The 19,837-nt window shown below is 52.5% G+C and overlaps 7 protein-coding genes across 7 annotated transcripts; 3 read left to right on the plus strand and 4 right to left on the minus strand.

Moving 5' to 3' along the window:
- Positions 1 to 5: 5 nt before the first annotated feature.
- Positions 6 to 1,347, plus strand: mak16. The gene is made up of 4 exons (XM_062887942.1): positions 6 to 195; positions 260 to 284; positions 337 to 478; positions 552 to 1,347. The coding sequence occupies exons 1-4, from the start codon at positions 162 to 164 to the stop codon at positions 1,320 to 1,322; spliced, it is 972 nt and encodes a 323-aa protein (XP_062746128.1). The 5' UTR covers positions 6 to 161; the 3' UTR covers positions 1,323 to 1,347.
- Positions 1,348 to 2,018: 671 nt separating this feature from the next.
- QC762_210440 (uncharacterized protein) lies at positions 2,019 to 2,837 on the plus strand (the record flags this gene model as incomplete). The annotated part of the gene is made up of 1 exon (XM_062887943.1): positions 2,019 to 2,837. The coding sequence occupies one exon, from the start codon at positions 2,019 to 2,021 to the stop codon at positions 2,835 to 2,837; it is 819 nt and encodes a 272-aa protein (XP_062746129.1).
- Positions 2,838 to 3,735: 898 nt separating this feature from the next.
- On the plus strand, positions 3,736 to 6,651 carry GYP7 (GTPase activating protein; the record flags this gene model as incomplete). Its single annotated transcript, XM_062887944.1, has 2 exons — positions 3,736 to 5,950; positions 6,010 to 6,651. 2 exons carry the CDS (start codon positions 3,736 to 3,738, stop codon positions 6,375 to 6,377), a joined length of 2,583 nt encoding a protein of 860 aa, XP_062746130.1. The 3' UTR covers positions 6,378 to 6,651.
- A 32-nt stretch (positions 6,652 to 6,683) lies between these two features.
- Positions 6,684 to 10,899, minus strand: POL3 (DNA-directed DNA polymerase delta). The gene is made up of 2 exons (XM_062887945.1): positions 7,671 to 10,899; positions 6,684 to 7,618 (listed from the first exon to the last, which is right to left on the minus strand). The coding sequence occupies exons 1-2, from the start codon at positions 10,253 to 10,255 to the stop codon at positions 6,877 to 6,879; spliced, it is 3,327 nt and encodes a 1,108-aa protein (XP_062746131.1). The 5' UTR covers positions 10,256 to 10,899; the 3' UTR covers positions 6,684 to 6,876.
- Positions 10,900 to 12,078: 1,179 nt separating this feature from the next.
- Positions 12,079 to 13,687, minus strand: QC762_210470 (uncharacterized protein). Its single transcript, XM_062887946.1, has 2 exons — positions 12,954 to 13,687; positions 12,079 to 12,885 (listed from the first exon to the last, which is right to left on the minus strand). Exons 1-2 carry the CDS (start codon positions 13,346 to 13,348, stop codon positions 12,231 to 12,233), a joined length of 1,050 nt encoding a protein of 349 aa, XP_062746132.1. The 5' UTR covers positions 13,349 to 13,687; the 3' UTR covers positions 12,079 to 12,230.
- Positions 13,688 to 13,916: 229 nt separating this feature from the next.
- QC762_210480 (uncharacterized protein) lies at positions 13,917 to 17,678 on the minus strand. Its single transcript, XM_062887947.1, has 5 exons — positions 16,963 to 17,678; positions 16,763 to 16,904; positions 15,091 to 16,458; positions 14,763 to 15,025; positions 13,917 to 14,694 (listed from the first exon to the last, which is right to left on the minus strand). Exons 1-5 carry the CDS (start codon positions 17,128 to 17,130, stop codon positions 14,098 to 14,100), a joined length of 2,538 nt encoding a protein of 845 aa, XP_062746133.1. The 5' UTR covers positions 17,131 to 17,678; the 3' UTR covers positions 13,917 to 14,097.
- Positions 17,679 to 17,788: 110 nt separating this feature from the next.
- Positions 17,789 to 19,787, minus strand: QC762_210490 (uncharacterized protein). The gene is made up of 2 exons (XM_062887948.1): positions 18,959 to 19,787; positions 17,789 to 18,876 (listed from the first exon to the last, which is right to left on the minus strand). The coding sequence occupies exons 1-2, from the start codon at positions 19,049 to 19,051 to the stop codon at positions 18,214 to 18,216; spliced, it is 756 nt and encodes a 251-aa protein (XP_062746134.1). The 5' UTR covers positions 19,052 to 19,787; the 3' UTR covers positions 17,789 to 18,213.
- Positions 19,788 to 19,837: the final 50 nt, after the last annotated feature.

Below are 19,837 nucleotides of genomic sequence, written 5' to 3' on the forward strand. Positions count from 1 at the left end.
AAATTTATCAGCAGCGCATCTGGACGAGCCCCTCCAGAATCAACGATTTGCCTACGAATTCTCGACCTTCGCCTCCCTCCCACACCCGCAACAAATCTGCGCGTAGTTTTTCACCACCACCATAACGCAGACAAGACAGACCGAACTCGAGAACCGCGATCATGTCTGACGAAATCGTCTGGCAGATTATAAATCGTAAGCATTGGTTCTCATGGAGGCGAATTGGTTATATGGTCTCAATCGCTAACTATCCGAGTAGAACAGTTTTGCGCCTTCAAGCTCAAGTACGCATTAGATTATTTGCTATTTCGAGCTACACAAACTGACTTTACTTAGGACGACAAAGGGCCAGAACTTTTGCAGAAATGAACACTCGGTCAGCGGTCTTTGCAACAGGCAAAGTTGCCCTCTTGCCAACAGCAGATATGCAACCATCAGATCATCGCCCAAGGGCACGATATATCTGTACATAAAGACAGTACGTGGCCATCGCTGTGACGAAAGATGACAGTGGCAATGGGCGAATAGCTAACTGTGTATGCTCTCAACAGATCGAGAGAGCGCATATGCCAGCGAAATGGTGGGAGAAGATCAAGCTTTCCCAGAACTATGCGACGGCCCTCCAGCAGATCGAAGACAAGCTCCAATACTTTCCCAAGTTTCTTCAGCACAAGTGCAAGCAACGTCTTACGAGACTTGTACAAGTAGCGACCCGCATGCGCAAGCTCGCCGCCGAGGAAGCCAGACTTGGCGAACAGCTCGTACCAAAGATGGCGCCAAAGATCAAGGCACGTGAAGCCGCCAGAGAACGCAAGGCCCTTGCGGCGGCCAAGCTGGAGAGGACGATCGAGAGAGAGCTTCTTGAAAGACTGCGACAAGGCGCGTACGGAGACCAGCCCCTCAACTGCAATGCGACTATCTGGAAGAAGGTGCTCAATGCTCTTGAGAACGAGGGCGAGGGCACCCGCGATAAGGACATGGACAAGGGTATTGAGGATGATGATGAGTCCGAGAAGGAGATGGAGGAGGAGCTGGAAGAGGAGGACGAGGAAGAGGACGGAAACGTCGAGTATGTTTCTGACTTTGATGAAAGCGACGAAGAACTCGCGGATATCGAGGACTGGTTGGGCAGCGAGGAAGAGGATGATGCCGAAGACGATGACGATGATGAGGATGACAGTGAGGAGGACGACGAGGAGGAGGTCAAGAAGAAGACCGGTGATAAGCGGAAGAGAGGTCGGGCCGTCAAGCCATCGGCACGCAAGAGGAAGGAGATCGAGGTGGAGAGAGAGACAGAGCGGTCCAAGCTCCTTGCTTTCTAGATATGGGAATGGACGGCAGGATGGAAAAGAGCTTTACTCGGCGTTTATGGGTTGTTCATCATGGCTGGCAAGATGGGTTGCCAGGCGTCTTTATGTAATACCGACTTGGACTGGGTATATAGAGCCCGTGCATTATCAGCAAGCGTTTCACCATGTGGTGTTGATTGTATATCTACAGTACTGTATTGTTCATTGTGAGCTTCCCAGTCGCAGCCTTGTAAGTGCATTGACACGTCAAGCCAGCTGTTCGGCTATAAGTGGGGCAGACGAGGCTTGTTGGAATGCCCCGTGAGTGGTTTGAAACACTGCGACACTGCACAAGCGCTGAAACCAAGTCGGTCGTGGGATTGCCACTCACTCTCCCAGCTTTCTTCCTACAACTCTTCCAACTTTGAACAACCTGACAACCGGCCCACGACCGCAGAATTCCGCCATCTGAGTAGCACAGCAGGTTGAATGTCAACTACCCCCACGGTATTCTAGACAGCTTAATTCAGTGACCTTTTTCTCTTCTCGGCTTGCAACCAAGCAATAATTCGCGACCGCTCATTCGCTCGCGCAACGATTCACACGACAACAACTCGTTTTCCGACCGACCACCAAGAAAGCTTAATTCAGTGATCGAAAATCGTCCAACATTCCCCCCCCCTCCAGGGCCACAGTGTAGGAAATAGCGAAAGAAGGAATAGAGCCACCATGGCCTCATGGTACAGCTCCCTCCTGACCAACGCGTCCACAAACATCACCAAGCTCCAGCGAACCTACTTCGCGGGCGAATCCGACGGCGACACCGAAGACGACACGCATGTCTGCCGCGTCTTGAGAAACTACTACACCGAAAAAGGCAGCCCCTTCCCCGGCTGGCTGCCCCCCGACCCGAAGGCTCCTCCACCGCAACAACCTGTTTTGGCGCAGCAGCAGCAGGGCAGATATGGCGGGTTTAACAACCAGGCTGGACCGGGAGGGTCGCAGACGAGATTGAATAGTCTGTGGGATAACAACAAGGGCGGTCAGCAGCAGGGACAGGTTGCGAGCAGTAGGAACCCATTTGCTGCTGGGGGACAGGCGGTGCAGCAGGATAATAGGCCGCAGGTGCAGAGTTTGAGGACAGGGGGGAGTTATCAGGGGGGTGGGAGGCCGGATGGTATGTCACCCACAGGAAGCGCGGCGAGTGGGACGAGCGCGCAAGAAAAGTTGAAGCAGAGGCTTTGGGGGGGAGGTGCAAGGACTACGAGCCCGAATGCGGCGGGACCTTTCCAACCGCCGGCTCCTCAGCAGCAACAGCAGGCGCCGCCTCCACAGCAAGGTAGACGGGGGTGGGGAGGGGCTGCTGCTCCGGAGGGGGGGTATTCTAGTAGGCGGGACGAGAGGCCGGTTATGAGTGCGAATGCGCCGTGGGCGGATGGAGGTTTTGATTCTCCTTCTGGCGGCGGCGGTGGTGGTGGTGGAGGGAGGAGTTATGGTTTGCCGAGCGGACCAAGGGGAGGGTTGCCAAGTGGTCCTCGACCGAGATGATGGGTTGGTGCTAGGGAAAGGCCGAAAGCATTGGGATGAATGAATCTTGTAATTGGGTCTATGGGTCAAGAGTGACAGAGGGGATGCTGGTGTGACGACTCGGATTCCGTGTACAGAGCCGGCCGCGTCCAGTTACGCGGACTACAGTGAAATGCGAACCAAGCCGTTCTCCACCAGTTAAAGCCGAGCCATGACTTCAGGGGCTTCGATGTGTTGGAAGACAGCTACAGGGACAGTCGAACATATTACGGGAAAACTTTACTCTCAACAACCGTGTGAACAACGGAGATGATCATTTCAGCAACAAATAGTACAGAAAGTGCTGTCTAGCAGGCGTGTGTTTGATGTATCAGTATGTCCATAGCCGTAAGTCGTGCCTTGATGGCAGCAAATCATCTATTTTACAAAGGCACCGCCAGAATATTCTCTTCTTGAAATTTCTCGGCAAGACTATGACCATGGTCTGTTTGTTGGCATCAGATGACGACGACATGCCCCGAGTGGTACGTGTTGAAGGCGAGGGCTGGTTGTGCCTCGGTGATAGCAAGTACCGGTACCTTTTCTTAGCTATTATTAGGTAAGGACCAGCAGCCTATCAAAGTACCGGCACCTTTATCAGGGAGCAACCCCTCCAACTGCGCGGGGTTGCCTGCCCATCTGGGCGTTCCTTCAACCTTGACAAGTCCCCCAAAGCTTATAAAACACCTCGTGGTCACAGTCCACTACCTACCAGTCCGTCTTCTGCTGACCCCGGGCAAACCATTGCGCATGTGAATCTGTTTTCGGTCAAAAGAGCTAGTACCTATCTGTTGCGAAAATAATTAACCGACCTAGCACACAGCCTCAGCGAGCTAGCTAAGGGAGGGATCCAAGCGGTTGCTGTTGCTGCTTTGCGACAATGACCAGGGTTACAAAGATGACGTCGCCGTCATTCCCAAACTCTCAACCGCAACCACCATCAGCAGACTCCCACTCCACCATTTCCATTTCCACCTCCACCTCCACCTCCAACATTTCCCGCTCAGAAATCCCTCCGCGTCCGTCTTCTCCCTCAGGAAGCCTCTACGCTATGTCCGACGACGAAGAATCCGACTACAACACCATCACCCACACCGAAACCGGCCGCGGCGTGAAGCTCCTCTTTTCAAAGTCCAAAGTCTACGTTCACCCTACACCTTCGGCCAAGGACAATATCCCGGGGTATATTGCCCTCTTGCAGCAAAAAGCCTCCTCCGGCCTTACCCGACCGACGAGTTCCTCCTCAAAAGCCTCGATTCGCTCCTCGGATTTGCTGCTCGCATGGGTGCCTGAATCTCAACTGGGGGACTCGGCCTCGATTTATGTCAAGGTTGACCTCTGCGATGGGGGCTCCCCCCCAAAACAATCATACCTGGTGCCGCCTCCCCCGACGGTGACTACCCACCGGGGTTCGGTAGGGAGCTATGCGTTTGCTATTCCCGTGTCGGCAGTGTACTCGCTGCTTGTCCGTCCGCCAAGCTTGGGGTGGTGGTATGGGAGCGTGATTATCAACTCGAGGGCCGGTGATTCTTTTCCAGCCTTGTTTTTTCACGACAATGAATGCCAGAGCACGTTGCTGAAGAGGAAACAGCGGGCTAGGGAGACATTTGATCCTTTTGGCGAAGGAGGGGAAATGTTTTGGGGTGGGGATGAGGTGCTGAGGTGGTTGAGGAGGTATGTTGAGATTGAGAGGAGTGCAGCGGAGCCGAATGTGTACTTGGTCGAGCCGAGCCAGGAGGATCTGGAGGGGTTTGGGGGGAAGGTTACTGCCGGTGGGAGGGCAGGGCTGGCGGTAGGGGGTGGGGTGCCTGGACCGTCGAGTTCGAGGGATACAAGCAAGGATGGGGGGATGGATCCCTTTACGAAGTTTATCAAAGAGACGGGGTGGAATATTATGGAAAAGTTCAGCAAAGTGACGACTTTTACGAGGCAAGCAGCGCAGGATGTGCTTGATAACCCGAGGATTCCGCCACAGATGAGGAGGTTGATGAAGAACCCCGAGGTTCAGACGCTGCAGGAGGAGTTTGATAGTGCGAGGATATACCTGGCGAGGTGGGCGATGGGAATTGCGGAACAGAGCGAGAGGGATAGAAACCAGAGGATATGGACTGCGAGGGAGGTGATGGAGTTGGAGGATACAGATGTCGGAGAGTTTGAGCTGCTGGATAGCACGAATAGTCTCACGCTGGAGCAGATGAGGAAGCCAGTTACGCTGAGCGAGTGGAGGAAGTTTTTTGATCCACGAACTGGACGGTTATCGGTGACGGTGGATGAAGTCAAGGAGAGGGTGTTCCATGGTGGATTGAACCCCGATGATGGCGTGCGCAAGGAGGCTTGGTTGTTCTTGCTTGGTGTGTACGACTGGTATAGTACAGCCGATGAGCGAAAGGCTCAGGCTGCCTCGCTTAGAGATGCGTATATCAAGCTGAAGGGCAGCTGGTGGGAGCGCCAGATCGACCAGGGCGGTGAGGGTGAAGATGGAGAGTGGTGGAGGGAGCAGCGGGCTAGGATAGAAAAGGATGTCCACCGCACCGACCGCAATGTCCCGATCTTTGCTGGCGAAGACATCCCCCATCCCGATCCAGAGTCTCCCTTCGCCGAAGTCGGCACCAATGTTCACATGGAGCAACTCAAGGACATGCTCCTCACCTACAACGAATACAACAAAGACCTCGGCTACGTGCAAGGCATGTCGGATCTTCTTACCCCCATTTACGCCATTCTTCAAGACGACGCCATGGCCTTTTGGGGATTCAAGTGCTTCATGGACAGGATGGAGCGCAACTTTTTGCGTGATCAGTCTGGCATGCGGGCTCAGTTGTTGGCTCTTGACCACCTGGTTCAGTTCATGGACTCCAAGCTGTATGAACACCTCCGTTCGGCGGACAGCACCAACTTTTTCTTCTTCTTCCGGATGCTGCTCGTGTGGTACAAGCGCGAGTTTGACTGGCCGGATGTGCTGCGGTTGTGGGAGGGTTTGTGGACGGATTATTTGAGCAGTAGCTTTCATCTGTTTGTAGCGCTTGCGATTCTGGAGAAGCACAGGGATGTGATCATGACGCATTTGAAGCATTTTGATGAGGTGTTGAAGTATAGTGAGTATTTTATGCCATTCCCCATTTATCCGGAGATGAACAGCTAACTGTTGTGCTAGTTAATGAACTCTCTGGTACAATGGACCTTGAGTCAACTCTTATCCGCGCAGAAGCTCTGTTCAAGCGGTTCCAGAGGCTAGTGGAGGCGGTGGACAGGAAGGGTCACTTTCCTGCGCCCAAGAGGGTGCCCACGCAGCCAGCAGGAGACGGTACTGCTTCTGGTTCAAATACTGCTGCGACGCCTGCTTCGCCGCAGAGCAACACGAACGCGATTGAACAAAATAGTAACAGCCTAAATAACAATGGAAAGGGCAGGGAACAAGTGGAGAAGGTTATCTCGCCGGAGCTGAGGAAGTTGTTGAAGAGAGAGGTGGAAGTGCTGCCTAGACGGGACGTGGCTACGAGTAGTAAGAACGGGGGGAAGTGATGAGTTTTTGTTTTTTAGTGCTCTGATTGTGGCTTTTGTTTGGAGTTCTGGGACTCGGGAGACGGCAGGTGGGCAATAGGGATACCATTCTGGCGAATTAGGGGGCAAAACTGGAAGTATGGGGGTTTGGGGAGGGAACATACCTGGGACCTTGGACGAGGGATTGCATGTTGTTGCGCGAGTTTCGAATTGGTTGTTTAGTATCCTTTGGTGGTATAGTTTATTGCTAGTGAATAACAAGCCAACAGAAAGTACAGCATGTCATACCATTGAGTTCGAATGTCGTTTACACTCTAAACACATTTCAAGAGGAAAGACGCAAAAAAGTCAATTGCTAATCCTGTCTTTCGTGATGAAAGTTATATTCCAGCTAGGTACCGAAAACCTCAAGATTGATAAACGCCCCTGTTGTCCCCAGGGTCCCAAAAGCAAACCACATCATTAACCATTTCTTTATCCCTTATCCCAATTCATATATGTATAACCCAACCCCAAGAAACTACCAAATAGCAGCCTGATCAAAATCAAACCTCGCCAACTCCCCATTCGCATCCTCCAGATCCTTCTTCGCCTTCATCCGCATATAAAAAATCGGACAGTCCTTCGAGCTGCAAATCACCTCACAGTGCATGCTCCCTTGACACCTCTGGCACTGTGTCCACAACCGCCCAAATCTCACCTCCAAATCACTGACCTTGTCCAGCGTCTTCTTGTACAACTCACCCACCCTCGGCGCGTCATCGGCACACACCGCGCCCTGACTCTCTTCTTTCCCTGTCAAGGGTTTCTTGCAACCCATACACGTTTGGGTTTTCTTGGCAAATTTCATGAGACCGCCTACTTTGGGTGCCGCGACGGAGATGGCGCGGGTGTGATCACCTGTCAGCAAGGACTTGGCTTTTGTCTCGCCGAGGATGGGCTCGAAGATGCGGCCGAGGGGTTTGGCGAGCTGATTGTCGAGGTAGTATTTTGTGTCGATGGGGACGTTGTGCTCGAGGACGTAGATGGGGTCTTCGGAGCGTTCGAAATTCTTGGAGCCAGTCGCGCCTTTGACCATGACATAGGCTACACGGTCGCCGAGGGCGGGGGCGGAACCGGCGTCGCGTTTCTTCATGCGGTGGGCGAGCTCGACGTGAGCTTGCTTGGCGGCGTAGTCGTCTTTGGTGAGGGCTTTCGTGATGACGAGCTTGGACATGTCGACGCGGTTTTGAAGGAGGTCGGCGATGGTGTCTTTGACGTATCTAGGGGAAATTAGTATTCCGCAGGGTAAGTGATGAGAGGAGGGGGGCTTACTCTTGAGCTCCAGGGACGTCACGATCGATGAGAATCATGCGGAGGACCTTCTCGATGACGGTTTGCACCAAAAGACAGTTGTCACGACGGACAGTCTCAATACCCTTGGTGTCCATCTTGTCATACTTCTCCGGCTTTGTCCAGTACAGCCCAGCATAACGCTTCTTGTTAATCAGAAGATAGGGAAAGTACACCTTTTCGAACTCGAGCTTGATGGGCTTGATGAACTTGCTAGACACATAATTCGCCGCATCCTCGCCGAGCTTCATGGCCTCGGCCAACTCCTTGGTGCCAAACTTGACCATGACGGAATCAGTATCACCGTAGATGACCTGAGCGTCATGACTGTAGCCATTCTTGATGCAATATCTGTCCTCAACTTCGTGCTTCGTCCTCTCAATCATTTGACGACCGAAAGCGGTGGTACTACTAGCAATCTCCAAGCAGGGGAGTTTGCCGTTGGTGGCACCAGTCAAACCGTAGACGGAGTTTGCACTGATCTTCAAGGCTAGTTGACGACCGTTGAGCACAGCCTTTTTGAATGGATCTGTCTCAGCGGCAAGTTCTCTCTTGGCCTCCTTTCTAGCCGAGAGCAATTCCTCTAGAATTTGGGCCAATAGCCCCTTTCTCTTTTTGGTGGTAACGAACATGTCGCCATTGGGGGTAACGATGTAGTCCTCATCCTTGACTAAGCTCCACCTCTCAATATCCTTCTTCTTGATGAGAGTGGTGTAACACAAATTGTGGGCTTGAATGATGCTGGGGTACAGCGAAGCGAAATCCAGAGTGGCGATGGGGACATCGTAGTATCCTCTTGTAGGCTCAATGACAGTGGCACCCTCATACTGCTCTTCTGATGACTCTGATCTCATGTTGGGAATGACAAGCTTTTGCTCCAGGGCCTTGCGGAAGAGCTGACTCAAGAATTTGACTTGCTGACCTCTGGCGAGGAGAAAGTTGAATGGTACCCCCGTAACTCTTGCCATTTCGGTGTAGTTTTCAAGGCAAGACAGCTTGTCCATGAGTCTTTGTGGCAGGTAGGCATCCTTGAGACAGTAGAGTGCCAGTCTGCGTCTCGACTCTGGGGTACCCTCGAAAAGCTCCGTGATCATGGAGTGATGGACATCTTCTTTTTGTTCACCAAGAAAATGGGCGCACACAGAGTTCAGGGTATAGCTGCGAAGTTGGTGGTCACGTTGAACCAGTTGAAGCAAGTCGAGCTGGAGACGACCGTTAGTGTTGGTGGCCTTCGTGTCGCGGTTGCCCATCTGCTTGCTGGAGAAGTTGGTTTCCTTCGCTACCGACTTGACGTGCGTGCGAGACCAGTATTCGAAGTTATGCACCTTGAGATGTTTCGCCCTGTCAAGGAGATAGGGGAAATCGAAGTTGGCAATATTGTACCCGATGATGATATCTGGATCAACCTTCTCTAGGAAGTCCCGCCATGCAGCCAACATTTTCCCTTCGTCATTAAACTCCAGGATCTGAGTGGCCACAATGGGACTTGTGGTATCGAGACAGAACACGTTTCGTACAAACGGCTTCTTGTCTCCGTATTTGGTGACGATATTGGCGATTTGAATGACGGAATCGTGTTGGGCCTCGGGGAAAATACCTTTGCGACCAGCGCACTCGATATCGAACGAGAGAATCCGGAGAGGGGCCATCTTAGACCACTCTCCAGAGGGCTTATGCGAAATCAGCTCTCGGTAGCTAATGACAGCTTCGAACTGGCAGTTGGACTGCTTGTTCATGTGGATAAGGTCATATGCGCCGGCGGGTGCTTCAACCCAAGACATGCCAGCAATCGAACAGTCTACCATGAACCGAAGCAAGTACTGGATACTGTCGTAGGTCATGATGCCGCCATCATGCTTCCACATCCCCTTCCAGTTGGCCTCGCCTCTCTCGATCATGGTGCGGACCTTGTTGATGTGTTTTGGATCGGTAACCGTAACCTTGATATAAGGATTTTGGACGTTCCCTTGGAAGCCATAGATGTTCTCGCGCATGGTCAGCGATACATTATGAATGACCTGTTGATATTGGTGATTTTGCGACATCTGCGATTCGAGATATGCTTTGAACGCAAGGCAGTCCTCAACGACGAACGAGACTGGCGCCGCGACATAGAGGTAGTGCTTGAAGTCTTTGACATGCAAAAGAACGGAGTTGCCGTTCTCGGTCACGCCAAATAGCTTCACAGCAGGTTGACCACCACCGATCGTGCCCTCCTCTGCCTCGATGGCTTGGAAGCAGAGACTGTGCTTGGAGGGATCGAAGTCGTTTGGAATGGGTGGCCGCTCCCATGCTTGGTCCTTTTCTGAGTTGTTTTGCTTGAGGTCTGAGATGTCCTGATTCAGTCTTTCAAGCACTTCGCTCTCAAAAACACTCTTCTGTTGGCTCGAGGCCATTCTGCCTTTGCTGTCATTTTGAGAGCTCTTGAAGCGTTGTGCTGGAGACGATGTGGGCTCATCGATGCGGCGCTTCTTGGTGGTGGCGATAGAGGGAGTTGCGGCGATGTTCCGCCGGGTGCTTGAAGCCTCGCCAAATGCCCTTTTCTGCGGTAATGTCGCGGAAGGCATTTTGGATTGCTTTGTTGAAGGAGTGGCTTGCAGAAGAGCAAGTCTAGATTCCAGCTGTATGTCGAGGCATGGGATGGTGGGATATGGCAGCTGGGTCGTCTCTGGTTTGATGGGGATAGAAAGACGGTTGGAATAAGGACGTGGGATCTGGCTGGACTGTTGTTGGAGGTGTTGATGGCACGAACTCGAAATTCATTGAGCCAAAGAAACTGGGTGGACGCGCTCCATTCCCTTGTTACGTGACTGCCCCACTTTCCCGACGCGAGAGTTAAATTGACCAGTGAGGTATGTACCCTGCGTTAGACTTTAAGTGGTTCCTCAATATGGCCGCGACGCCACGCTCTTGCCCTACCTTAGAGCAAAACATATCGGGTTCAAGCATAAGCCTCTTTTGCTCGTCATTTATCTATTGGTCATTTCTAACAAAAGTGGATGACAGCTTACAGGAAGAGTTGGAGCAAAAGCGCAGCCTGCCAACTAGCACCACGTGAATTCGCGTTACCTAACCCTGAACTTGGACCCTCGCATCCATCTCAACCCACTTACCCCGCCAACCTTCATCGGATCTTATTGATTGTTTACTTTCACCAACATTCTCATTCAACTTACAACATCGACATCCAGAAACACCCCAAACTAAAAACCACTAGTCCAGTCTCACGAGTTATCCATAAAATATCTCAATCAACAGCAGACTGACCTCCAAAATGGCCGATCGCCACCTCCCTCCCTCCTCCCGACTTATAACCACAACCACTGGTCACATCCCTTCCAAACCCTCGTCTCGTCTCATCCAGCAGCCACCCGGCCCCTCAACCACTCCAACAACAAATCCACCGCCCCCAACTGCCAGCTCTGTCAGAAGAAACCTCTTCCAAAGCCAACTAACCCGCCGCGCACCTCACCAAGCCTCGTCCTCAACCTCCTCCGACACCATCCGTCTCCACCACCACCACCACCACTCCAACTCCTACGACTCCTCCGACCCCTACCAAGACTCCCCACCTTTACCACCCCCCTCACCCTCCTCAGAGTCAATAGTTCCCCGCAACTCCCACGGTGAAATCGAACTCCTAGGCGACCCCCCCACCCCTCCCCTCTACGACTCAGACGATTCAGCCGACCACAACAACAACTCTCCATCCCACCACCACCACCACCACCACCACCACCCGGGGAATCAAAACGACTCCCAAAGGGCCGAACAAGCCGCCGCCCGCAACCGCCTCTCCGAAGCAGTCCGACAACACCAACTCCACCAAAACAAACTCCTTATGTCCATCCCGGGTAGCAACATGGTGGGATCCGGGTACGGAATGCACCAACAACTAAACAACACCCAACCAGAAGGTCAGCAACACCACCCCCATTTCGATACCTCCCCCTTTCTCTTCAGTCCCACCACCGCACCTCACTGTTCTGATCCTTTTTGTTCTGGTCACCACTACCCTTATTCTACTGCCCCCGCTCAGAAATTAATCTATCATCCTACTTCTTCTCCTTCCTCCTCCTCCTCCTCCTCCTCCTCCTCCTCTTCTTCTTCTTCTTCTTCTTCTTCTTTGCCTCCCATTCCTCCCAAGCTTAATAAAAAGCGAAAGGGAAAAATGAAACCCATCGTCTTTGATGAGACTGTAGACGAGAATGACAAGGAAGACTCATTTGCTAAAACCAAAAAAATCACCGAAACAGAGCTCATCGAGGAGGTCAAAGCCAGTCTGCGAGCCAAAGTGGCTGCCCTGGCCCAAGATAACTGGATGTTTGAGCCGGAGGAGCTTCCGAGACCTCATTGATCACCACGACTCAGATAATCATGTCAAAAAAAATAAAAATGTAACGATACCCCAAGGCATTATGTATGCTCTTAATTATCGAATTATCGGGCTCTGATCCCTTAACTCCAAAGAATCATGTGTATCGTGTACATACAGCACCAACGTATGCTCCCCTCCCCCCCGTGTCTTGCTTTCCTCCCTCATTAATCCAGCCCCTCCGCAGCCGGCGCAGCCTCCACCCTCCTCGCCATCGGTCTCCCACCACTCCCACCACCACCACCCGGCATCCCCAAGAAGCTCCCCATCATGTCAAACAGCGGGTTGCTCTGCCTCGGTCTCTGAATTCCAAAGTACATCTCCCCAATCAGCTCCAGCGCCGTGTCCCACACCCCGTCCGTGGCCTCCTTGATTGTGGGCATGTACTTCCCCTTCAACTGCCTAAACACCTCTGGGTTGTTCCCCTTTTGCACCGCCACAATCAACAGCCCCAAAAAGTTCATGAGCGGCAGGCTAGGGAAGATCTTGGTCTCGCCAACATCTTGCACAGCCAAAGACGGGTTCTCGGCGGCGAGCTGTGAAGTAAACACCTTGTAGCACGTGGTCGCCGCCTTGAGGTTGGCCATCAACAGGTACGGAAGGACTGCCCTGGCGCAGTAGAGGGGCGCGGTGTGGGTTTCATCCTGCTTGTACCATTCATACTCCAACTGCGCAAGGACAGGAGGGGAGTCTTTCGTGGTGCCGAGGATCAAATGGCGCTCCGCCTCGTCGAGGCTCTCTTTTTCCTCTGCCAACATGGAGCCGATGACGTGGTGAAGTTCTGGGTCGCCGGCGGGGTAGTCCGAGTACTTCTTTGACCACCTATTTGTTATCCTGTCAGTCTATCACTTGTTCATAACGTTGGAGATGATGATGGGGTGGGAACGTACTCGACCACATCCTTCACAAACTTCTTCCTGTTCGGCTCGGCGGGGTCAAACAGCCTCAAACAGGTCAACACCCTCCCTTTGCTTGTAGCGTCCACCTTCAGCCCAGCCTGCTTGTAAACATCCACCAGCAAGATAGCGAGATCGCCTCCACTGCCGCCGCCTGTTGGACCTGTCTTGAGGAGGGACTGGGAGACAGAGGACAGAATGTCGATAGCGGCGGTATAGTTTTGCGATTTGGTGTACCGGGCCGCGACGAGTCGGGTCTCTTGGGCGGCTTCGTATTGGGCCTCGAAGGGCATGCCGGGGGTGATTTTGGATTGGAGGCGGGTGATGATTTTGGCTATTTTGGGGTTTGTGGGAGCCGCCGCCGGGGCGGGGGATGGGGAGGAGGCCATCGTGAGAGGTTGATTGGGGAGGGTTGATATGAGAGGCTGTCGAGTGGTTACAGGAGAGGTGAGGTGAGGTGAGGTGAAGCTTAGGTCGGGATCGGTTCGGCTCGAAGTCGGTGTTGCACTGTTCAGCTTGTGGGGAGCTCTGCGCGCGTGAAAGTAAATACGCAGGTATTTGACGCAGAGAGTCAAAGGTTCAGCAACGCAAGGTAAGGTACAGTTAGGTTTAGGAGAGTGTAGCTAAATCCACTGCGTCGGGACAGTTCAAGCTCAAGGTCAGGTCCACGTCCAACGTCCCCTCGACTCCACTCTTGCGCAACTGCCTGCCGCTTCGTGTGCTTTGCCCCGCAATGACGGATGATTCTTCGATCTTCTGCGGGGCACAAGTGACATGGGACGGCTTAAGCCCCGCCCATTCTATCCTATATCAGGGTTAGGGTATGTTGGCACAACCTGAAGCCCCTGAACCCCTTTTCGCTGAGTGCGCATACTCTGTACCGATATCAGCTTCATCTTCACATGCATGCTAATCACTCAAAACAACAAAGTATAGTCGTATGTATACACTCGACATTATCCTCAACTTCCACACCACCAAGTCTATTAACTCGAACCGCTCCGGGTATTCTGATCCCCTGCCTTCTGTCTGCAATGATTTTCGCTAAACTTCTCAAATGGTATCATCTGTCCACGCTGCTACAGAAACATCACAACAGTGGCCTCTCAAACAAGGATCCTCTATTATCCCATTCAATTCAATCCGTAACCATCCTATCCCCATCTCCATTGTTCGTAATAGGATCAGCTAAACTCCCGCCACCTCCATTCCCAACCACCTCGTTCGCACTCGTTTTCGTAGCAGCGTCGCCCTGAGCAATCTCATAAGCGTCAGCACTCGCAATTATTGGGAAAAAGGCAGAAGTGCGGCGTTCCACCATCTCCTGAACCGCCACACTTACCCCTTTCCCACCCACCGGTTCACCACCATCCGCCCCATCCCCAACAACATCCAGCATCACTTCATCATCCTTGTCCCCTCCAGATCCAGCCGAAGCCCTGTTGGAAGACAAGGTATCAAGACTAGCCGACCTCTGCAGCTTTCCAGGTCCAGCAATGCCAGCCCACTGATCGTCGGCCCCTCGCTTCTTGGATGCTTCCGCCTCTGGTGGACGCTGGGACTGATCCGTCTGCAGCTCCTTCTTGAAAAAGTGATTATCGTCCTTGACAAACTTCTGGAGCTTGTCCGGAAGAGGGTCGTACTTCTCATTCATGGCCGAATCAGTCGCATACACCAACATGCGGTTCTCCTTAGATTTGTTCCACATGTCGAGCACGGACTTGAGCTTCAAAAACTGTACACAAAAACCGTGGTTAGAATCCTCAACCATGAGTAATCCACGAAAGCCGCTGCCACACATACCTCATACTCAACCCTGTTGCGATAAGACATCTTAAGCCACCAGCCACCGGTATCCTCCACTCCTGGAGAGGAGCCCTCCTGGATGATATCATCCAATGGCTCCCCCGCCCATCGCAACAGAACTTGAGAATCCCCTATCACTGCGCCAACAAGCGTATACTTGTATGTGGGATTCCAGGCTGGGTCGTCAGACGGTGTGGTGAACTTTGCAGAATTCGCCTCAGACTTCGCTGCTATCGGGTGGAAAATCTGCTCATTGAGCTCTAGAATACAGTCAGTATATGTCAATCCATGTTCGCGTTAATTCAGAAAGAATGGTTCCACATACTCTCTGTCACGCTCTCGGTCCTAGCGATGACCTGTTCAAGCTGCCTGATTCTTGTGCGGTAATGAGCAAGAATTTCCTTCTCCTCGTCCGACCACGATGGCTCATCCTGTGAAGAAGGCAGATACATGACATCTTCAGCATTGCTGAAAGCATCGTTATAGTTCCTCCAAAGAGCTCCTTTTCTCATGCTTTCGATTTTGTCCTTCAGCGACTTTATAGTCGCGAGAGCCAACTCCTTGCGTGTCGCCTCGCCCTCTGCCGTTTTCAACCCATTCGTCTTTCTGCGGTACAGATCAATCTGCTCCCTTGCGATTTCCGCAAGCTTCTCCCGATTACATGCCATGTATCGGTCAAGGTAAAAGATTTCTGGAATTTCGATGTCGTTTATACGGCTGTCTCTGGTCCGCAGAGTCAACACTGAAGATGGATGTCGAATCATAGCTAGCATGCCTTGATCCAGATCCTCAGCCGCCACCGGAACGTCCGGATAAAACAGGAGATCCAAATAATCGTACAAGGTCTTTGGTGACTTTGCTTCATACTTGGTATCGATGTGGTGGAGGGGAGCGGGTATGAATAAATCTAAAAGACCAAACTGGTCCTCCGACTGGTGCACTGTAATGTCCTGGATCGGAACGACCTCAACTTCCGACATCAGAACCGAGTAGCCCACTGTCGATGAAGAACCTTCGACGTCCCGCAGAGCATTATTGTATGCAAATCTGTGAAGGAACTCCTTTTCTTCATCGTCGTCGAAGTACCTTTCAGGTTCTGGGAACTGCGCCAAAATATCAGCTGTCGCATATGAGCGTGTTGTCCCCTCCAGAAAAGCCATTAGACGGTGAACTTCAAATTCCCATCGCGGTCCGTTAACCGTGCCCGGCTCGCCCTTCCACCAATCCTGTGAACAACGGTATCCCCATGCTGGCTCATCACCGATCCTGAGCAAAGTATTCCGCGCCGCAGGAATTCGTTGTAAGATCATCAGTAGACCGCCCAGCAGATGACTATTGTGGTTCGGCCGGCGCCTGAGAAACACGGGCAGGCCTGGTTTTCTTTGTCGGCAAGTCGGTACCTCATCTTCGAGTGGCGGCGGATAATGACTGGTCACCGCCCATTCTTCCTCCGAGTAGTGCTCTCTGGTGGCCGGCCCAAATTGACCCTTAGCTGAGGACGAGGGCCTAGGAGGTAGTGTTGGTTTCTGCGCTGCGAGCGATGCCGCTACGGCCTTTTGAATATCCTCGTCTTCCTGCTCTTTGGATGTTGGGGCCCTGTTGTCCGCTCTGGATGGGACACGTGTGGGAGGCGCGCCCGTGGTTCCAGGAGTCTGACCGTACAGAACCTCATCCTCGCCTTGTATCCTGAAAGCTAAAACCTGTCAGCAATTTGCGCATTTTTGACTTCCAGAAAACAACGCCCTTGTGTGGCTGTGATAAGGAGTATCCGCAGGTCAAGATAGCCCCATGCAGAAAGCAACCAAGACTACCTGAAAATCAGACAGCCCTAAAGCTTACTCCGGATGCAATTCTGAAATCGAGTGGACTTGTCCGCATCCCCAGAAGACCTCACAATGACCTCCACACGCATGGCCCCGCTCAACGTAACCCATCCAACGGTAAAGCCACCACGCCCACTTCCTTCGCCGGTTCAAGGGTAAAGGGGGTCTACTCACAAGGTGATGACTCCGCCCCCAATAACGGCGTGATATTCGACGTTTCTGTCGCCTCCAACCCAGGCATTTCCTCCCAGCTATCCCAGCCAGTAGTAGCGGATTTATCAGTAGAAGGTTTATCCTTATATCTCGACACCCATTCCTATTTCCACAATCATGTCAATCCCCTACCCTACACCCCAAGAACAAGCCAAACTTACATCGGTACCACAAAGTGTAAACCACTCTTCAACAACGGCATTGACATTGTTGTTGTGCTTTCTCAGGGCCCTGATCAGCATCAAATTGTCCGGAAAGACAATCCCAGTTTCTGTCGCCATTTTATGAGCCTCCTGCTCCTTATTCGTGAGCATGGATTCGTCCGCCATGGTGTCCACGGCTTCCAGTTATTGTTGTGTAGTGTTGCCGCAATCACGCCCCCCGTCAGGTGGTATGTTCGAGAGAGCCAAAGTTGATCCGTTCAAGCTTCCATCGAAAGCGGGCGGTGGATACTCCTAGAGGGCGAGCTGAAGGGCCCAGGGGTGAGAGCCACTGCAGAAAGCGGTGCGTTCGTAGTCCGGTGGCCGAAAGTCTTTTGGGGTAAGCAATAATCCTGTAAAAGCTTCTGTCCTTTGTCAAAGTAAATGTTATGAGCAAGCCCGTGGCCCATCGAATATTAGCAAGTGTTATGACAGAACCGATATTGAGTGTTGTTGGAAGCGAATGATTTCCGTGGCGGGGGGTGACGCGGGTGGAGGGGTTAACTCGGAAGTTGCTGGGAGGCAAGACGGATGATCGCTTTCGGTCGTTTGTTGGCTGGAGGAAGTCGTCGGGCTTCTCTCAACTTTTCAAAGCAGTTGTAATCTGGTCAGGAGGTACAGAAGGTGGGATAGTCGCTTGGAACCACACGACCCAATTTACAAGGAAGCTGCAGCGCATCTTTGGTTTTGGGGGTGGGCAGCTGCTTGTCTCATAGTCTTGGCAGCCCATCTCAACGCACGGGCCATGACAATTCACCCCGCCATGGTGGTTTGGAGAATCAGTACGTTGACACAGAATATGTTTGCAACTGACAGGAGCTCGCGGTGTAATGTATAGTTTGCTCGTTATCTAGAGTAAATAAAACGATTAATATCTCCCGTATACCAGCTTTAGCATCACTCCTCGCTGTATTTCACACCAGACAAACAAAAGCTATTCGCAATCCTGAACGCGCCCATCTATTCTGCTTTCGCTCCCTGGCCTCCCATAAATAAATACGCCGTGCTTCCAACAAACATAAAACAACCAGCCAAGCATTGTGAAGGAACCCTCACCCAGTATTTCCTCCTTCCCCAGCCCATAAACGCCCATTCTCGATGTTCGAGGTGTTCCCCCATGCAATGCACGCTAGACGGATGGGAAACCGAACCGACAGACAGAAGGAAAAGTGTAAAATGACCGTAAAGAACTCTCCCGCGATAAACTGTTGATCACCGCTTCTTGGTCCCCGCGCCAGAAGCAACCTCATCCTCACTGCCATCATCATCACTGCCCTCCTCTTCCCCATCCCCCTCTTCATCATCCTCATCACCCTCAAAATCCTCCATCTCCTCGTCGCCGGTATCACTCCCTCCAAAGTCAAAATCCTCATCGCTTTCTTGCCAAAAACCGTCATCATTCTCCATCTTCGGCGGCGGCGCACTCTCAAAGCTCCTCGGCATCTCAAACCCCTCGGGCACCTTTGTCTTGGAGTACTCCACCGTCTCCTTCGCCTTCCTGTTATACTCCTCCCTCCGATCCCGATACATGACTCCCGCGTCGACATTAGCGGGGGAGCCAATCTCGGGATCGTCCAGCAGCAGCAACACCGATCTCAACACACTCTCCACACCATGCAGCGGTGTCCACCGCTCCGACGCCGACTCGCCAGACATGACATCCTCCCCGGGCGTGTGCAAGATCGAGATACAGAGCTGGCCGTCGGGGTACACGTTGGGGTGGGTGATCGGGTTCAGGAAACGGAACTTGGGCGGGGAGTAAGGGTAATCTTCGCTAAACGACATCTCGGCCTGGAGGTAGGCGCCGTTGAAAACCGAGTCGGAGTTGATCACCATGAGGGCGAACCTCCATTTCATGATGTTAATGTCTTCGTTCTATAGTTTGAGAGAAAAACGCAAACAGATTAGCTTCGAGTCATGCTTTGTAGGGAGCAAGCATGGCAACAGGGAGACCTACATCGTCAAAATGAATCCACTTCTCCTGTCGCAAGGTCTTCATCTCCCCCAGGAGCCGCGTCTTCGCGGCCGTGGCCTTGCTCACCTTGGACATGGTGGGCGGGTTGGTTGGGGTGGGTGTGTGTGACTCGTAGAGGTAGGAAAACTATGACCGAAAGTTGCAAAAACTCCAGTGACAGCGTCGGGAAATCCAGACCAAAGTTAACAAAAACAAGGGCTGTTCTGCCGCAAGAAAGAGCGTGGGCGGAGAGATACGGGTGGTGGAAGTTGACAGTAGGGAGAATGCAGGTCAGAGATCAAGGCAGCTGATGGACAGGTTGTTTCAGGCTTTATTTAAGAAAGGCCTAAAGCCTGGCCCTGCTTGGATGGCTGGCGGGGGTGTATCAACCACACTGCGGCAGTGTGGGGAAGAGGGGCGTGCGAGGAAGCTTTTACTTGGGTCAGGGTGAGAAATACTCAACATACCGTTGTAAAGGGATGGGAAATTAAGCTCTAATCTAATCTAATACTGAGATCCAGTGGCAGATGCCTTCTTCATCTGAAGATCTGTCCGAGAAGAAAAATGCTGAGTTCAACAAGTCGTTCCGGCTTCCTGCCGCTCGCCGCATGTTGGCAGCCGACCACCACGAACACCCAGGGCAGGCCTGGACACGGCCCACGCGCCCAAGTGCCGCCTCCATGGGTGCGATACCGCCCCGCCACACGCTGAGTTAAGCAACAGGGGGCTTCCGCCGGGGCTTGGGCTTGGTCCCAGCGATCCCGAGCCGACTGCGAGCCCAGCCGTCAAGGTGTCACCGACACCAGACACCCCGTGACAGTGTTCCATTGAGTGGTCAATGGAACTTCCATTCGCATGCTTTGATCAGCTTCTGAAGGTTCT

Source organism: Podospora pseudocomata (genome assembly GCF_035222375.1).
Source record: "Podospora pseudocomata strain CBS 415.72m chromosome 2 map unlocalized CBS415.72m_2.2, whole genome shotgun sequence".
In the NCBI taxonomy this organism is placed as follows: Eukaryota; Fungi; Ascomycota; class Sordariomycetes; order Sordariales; family Podosporaceae; genus Podospora; species Podospora pseudocomata.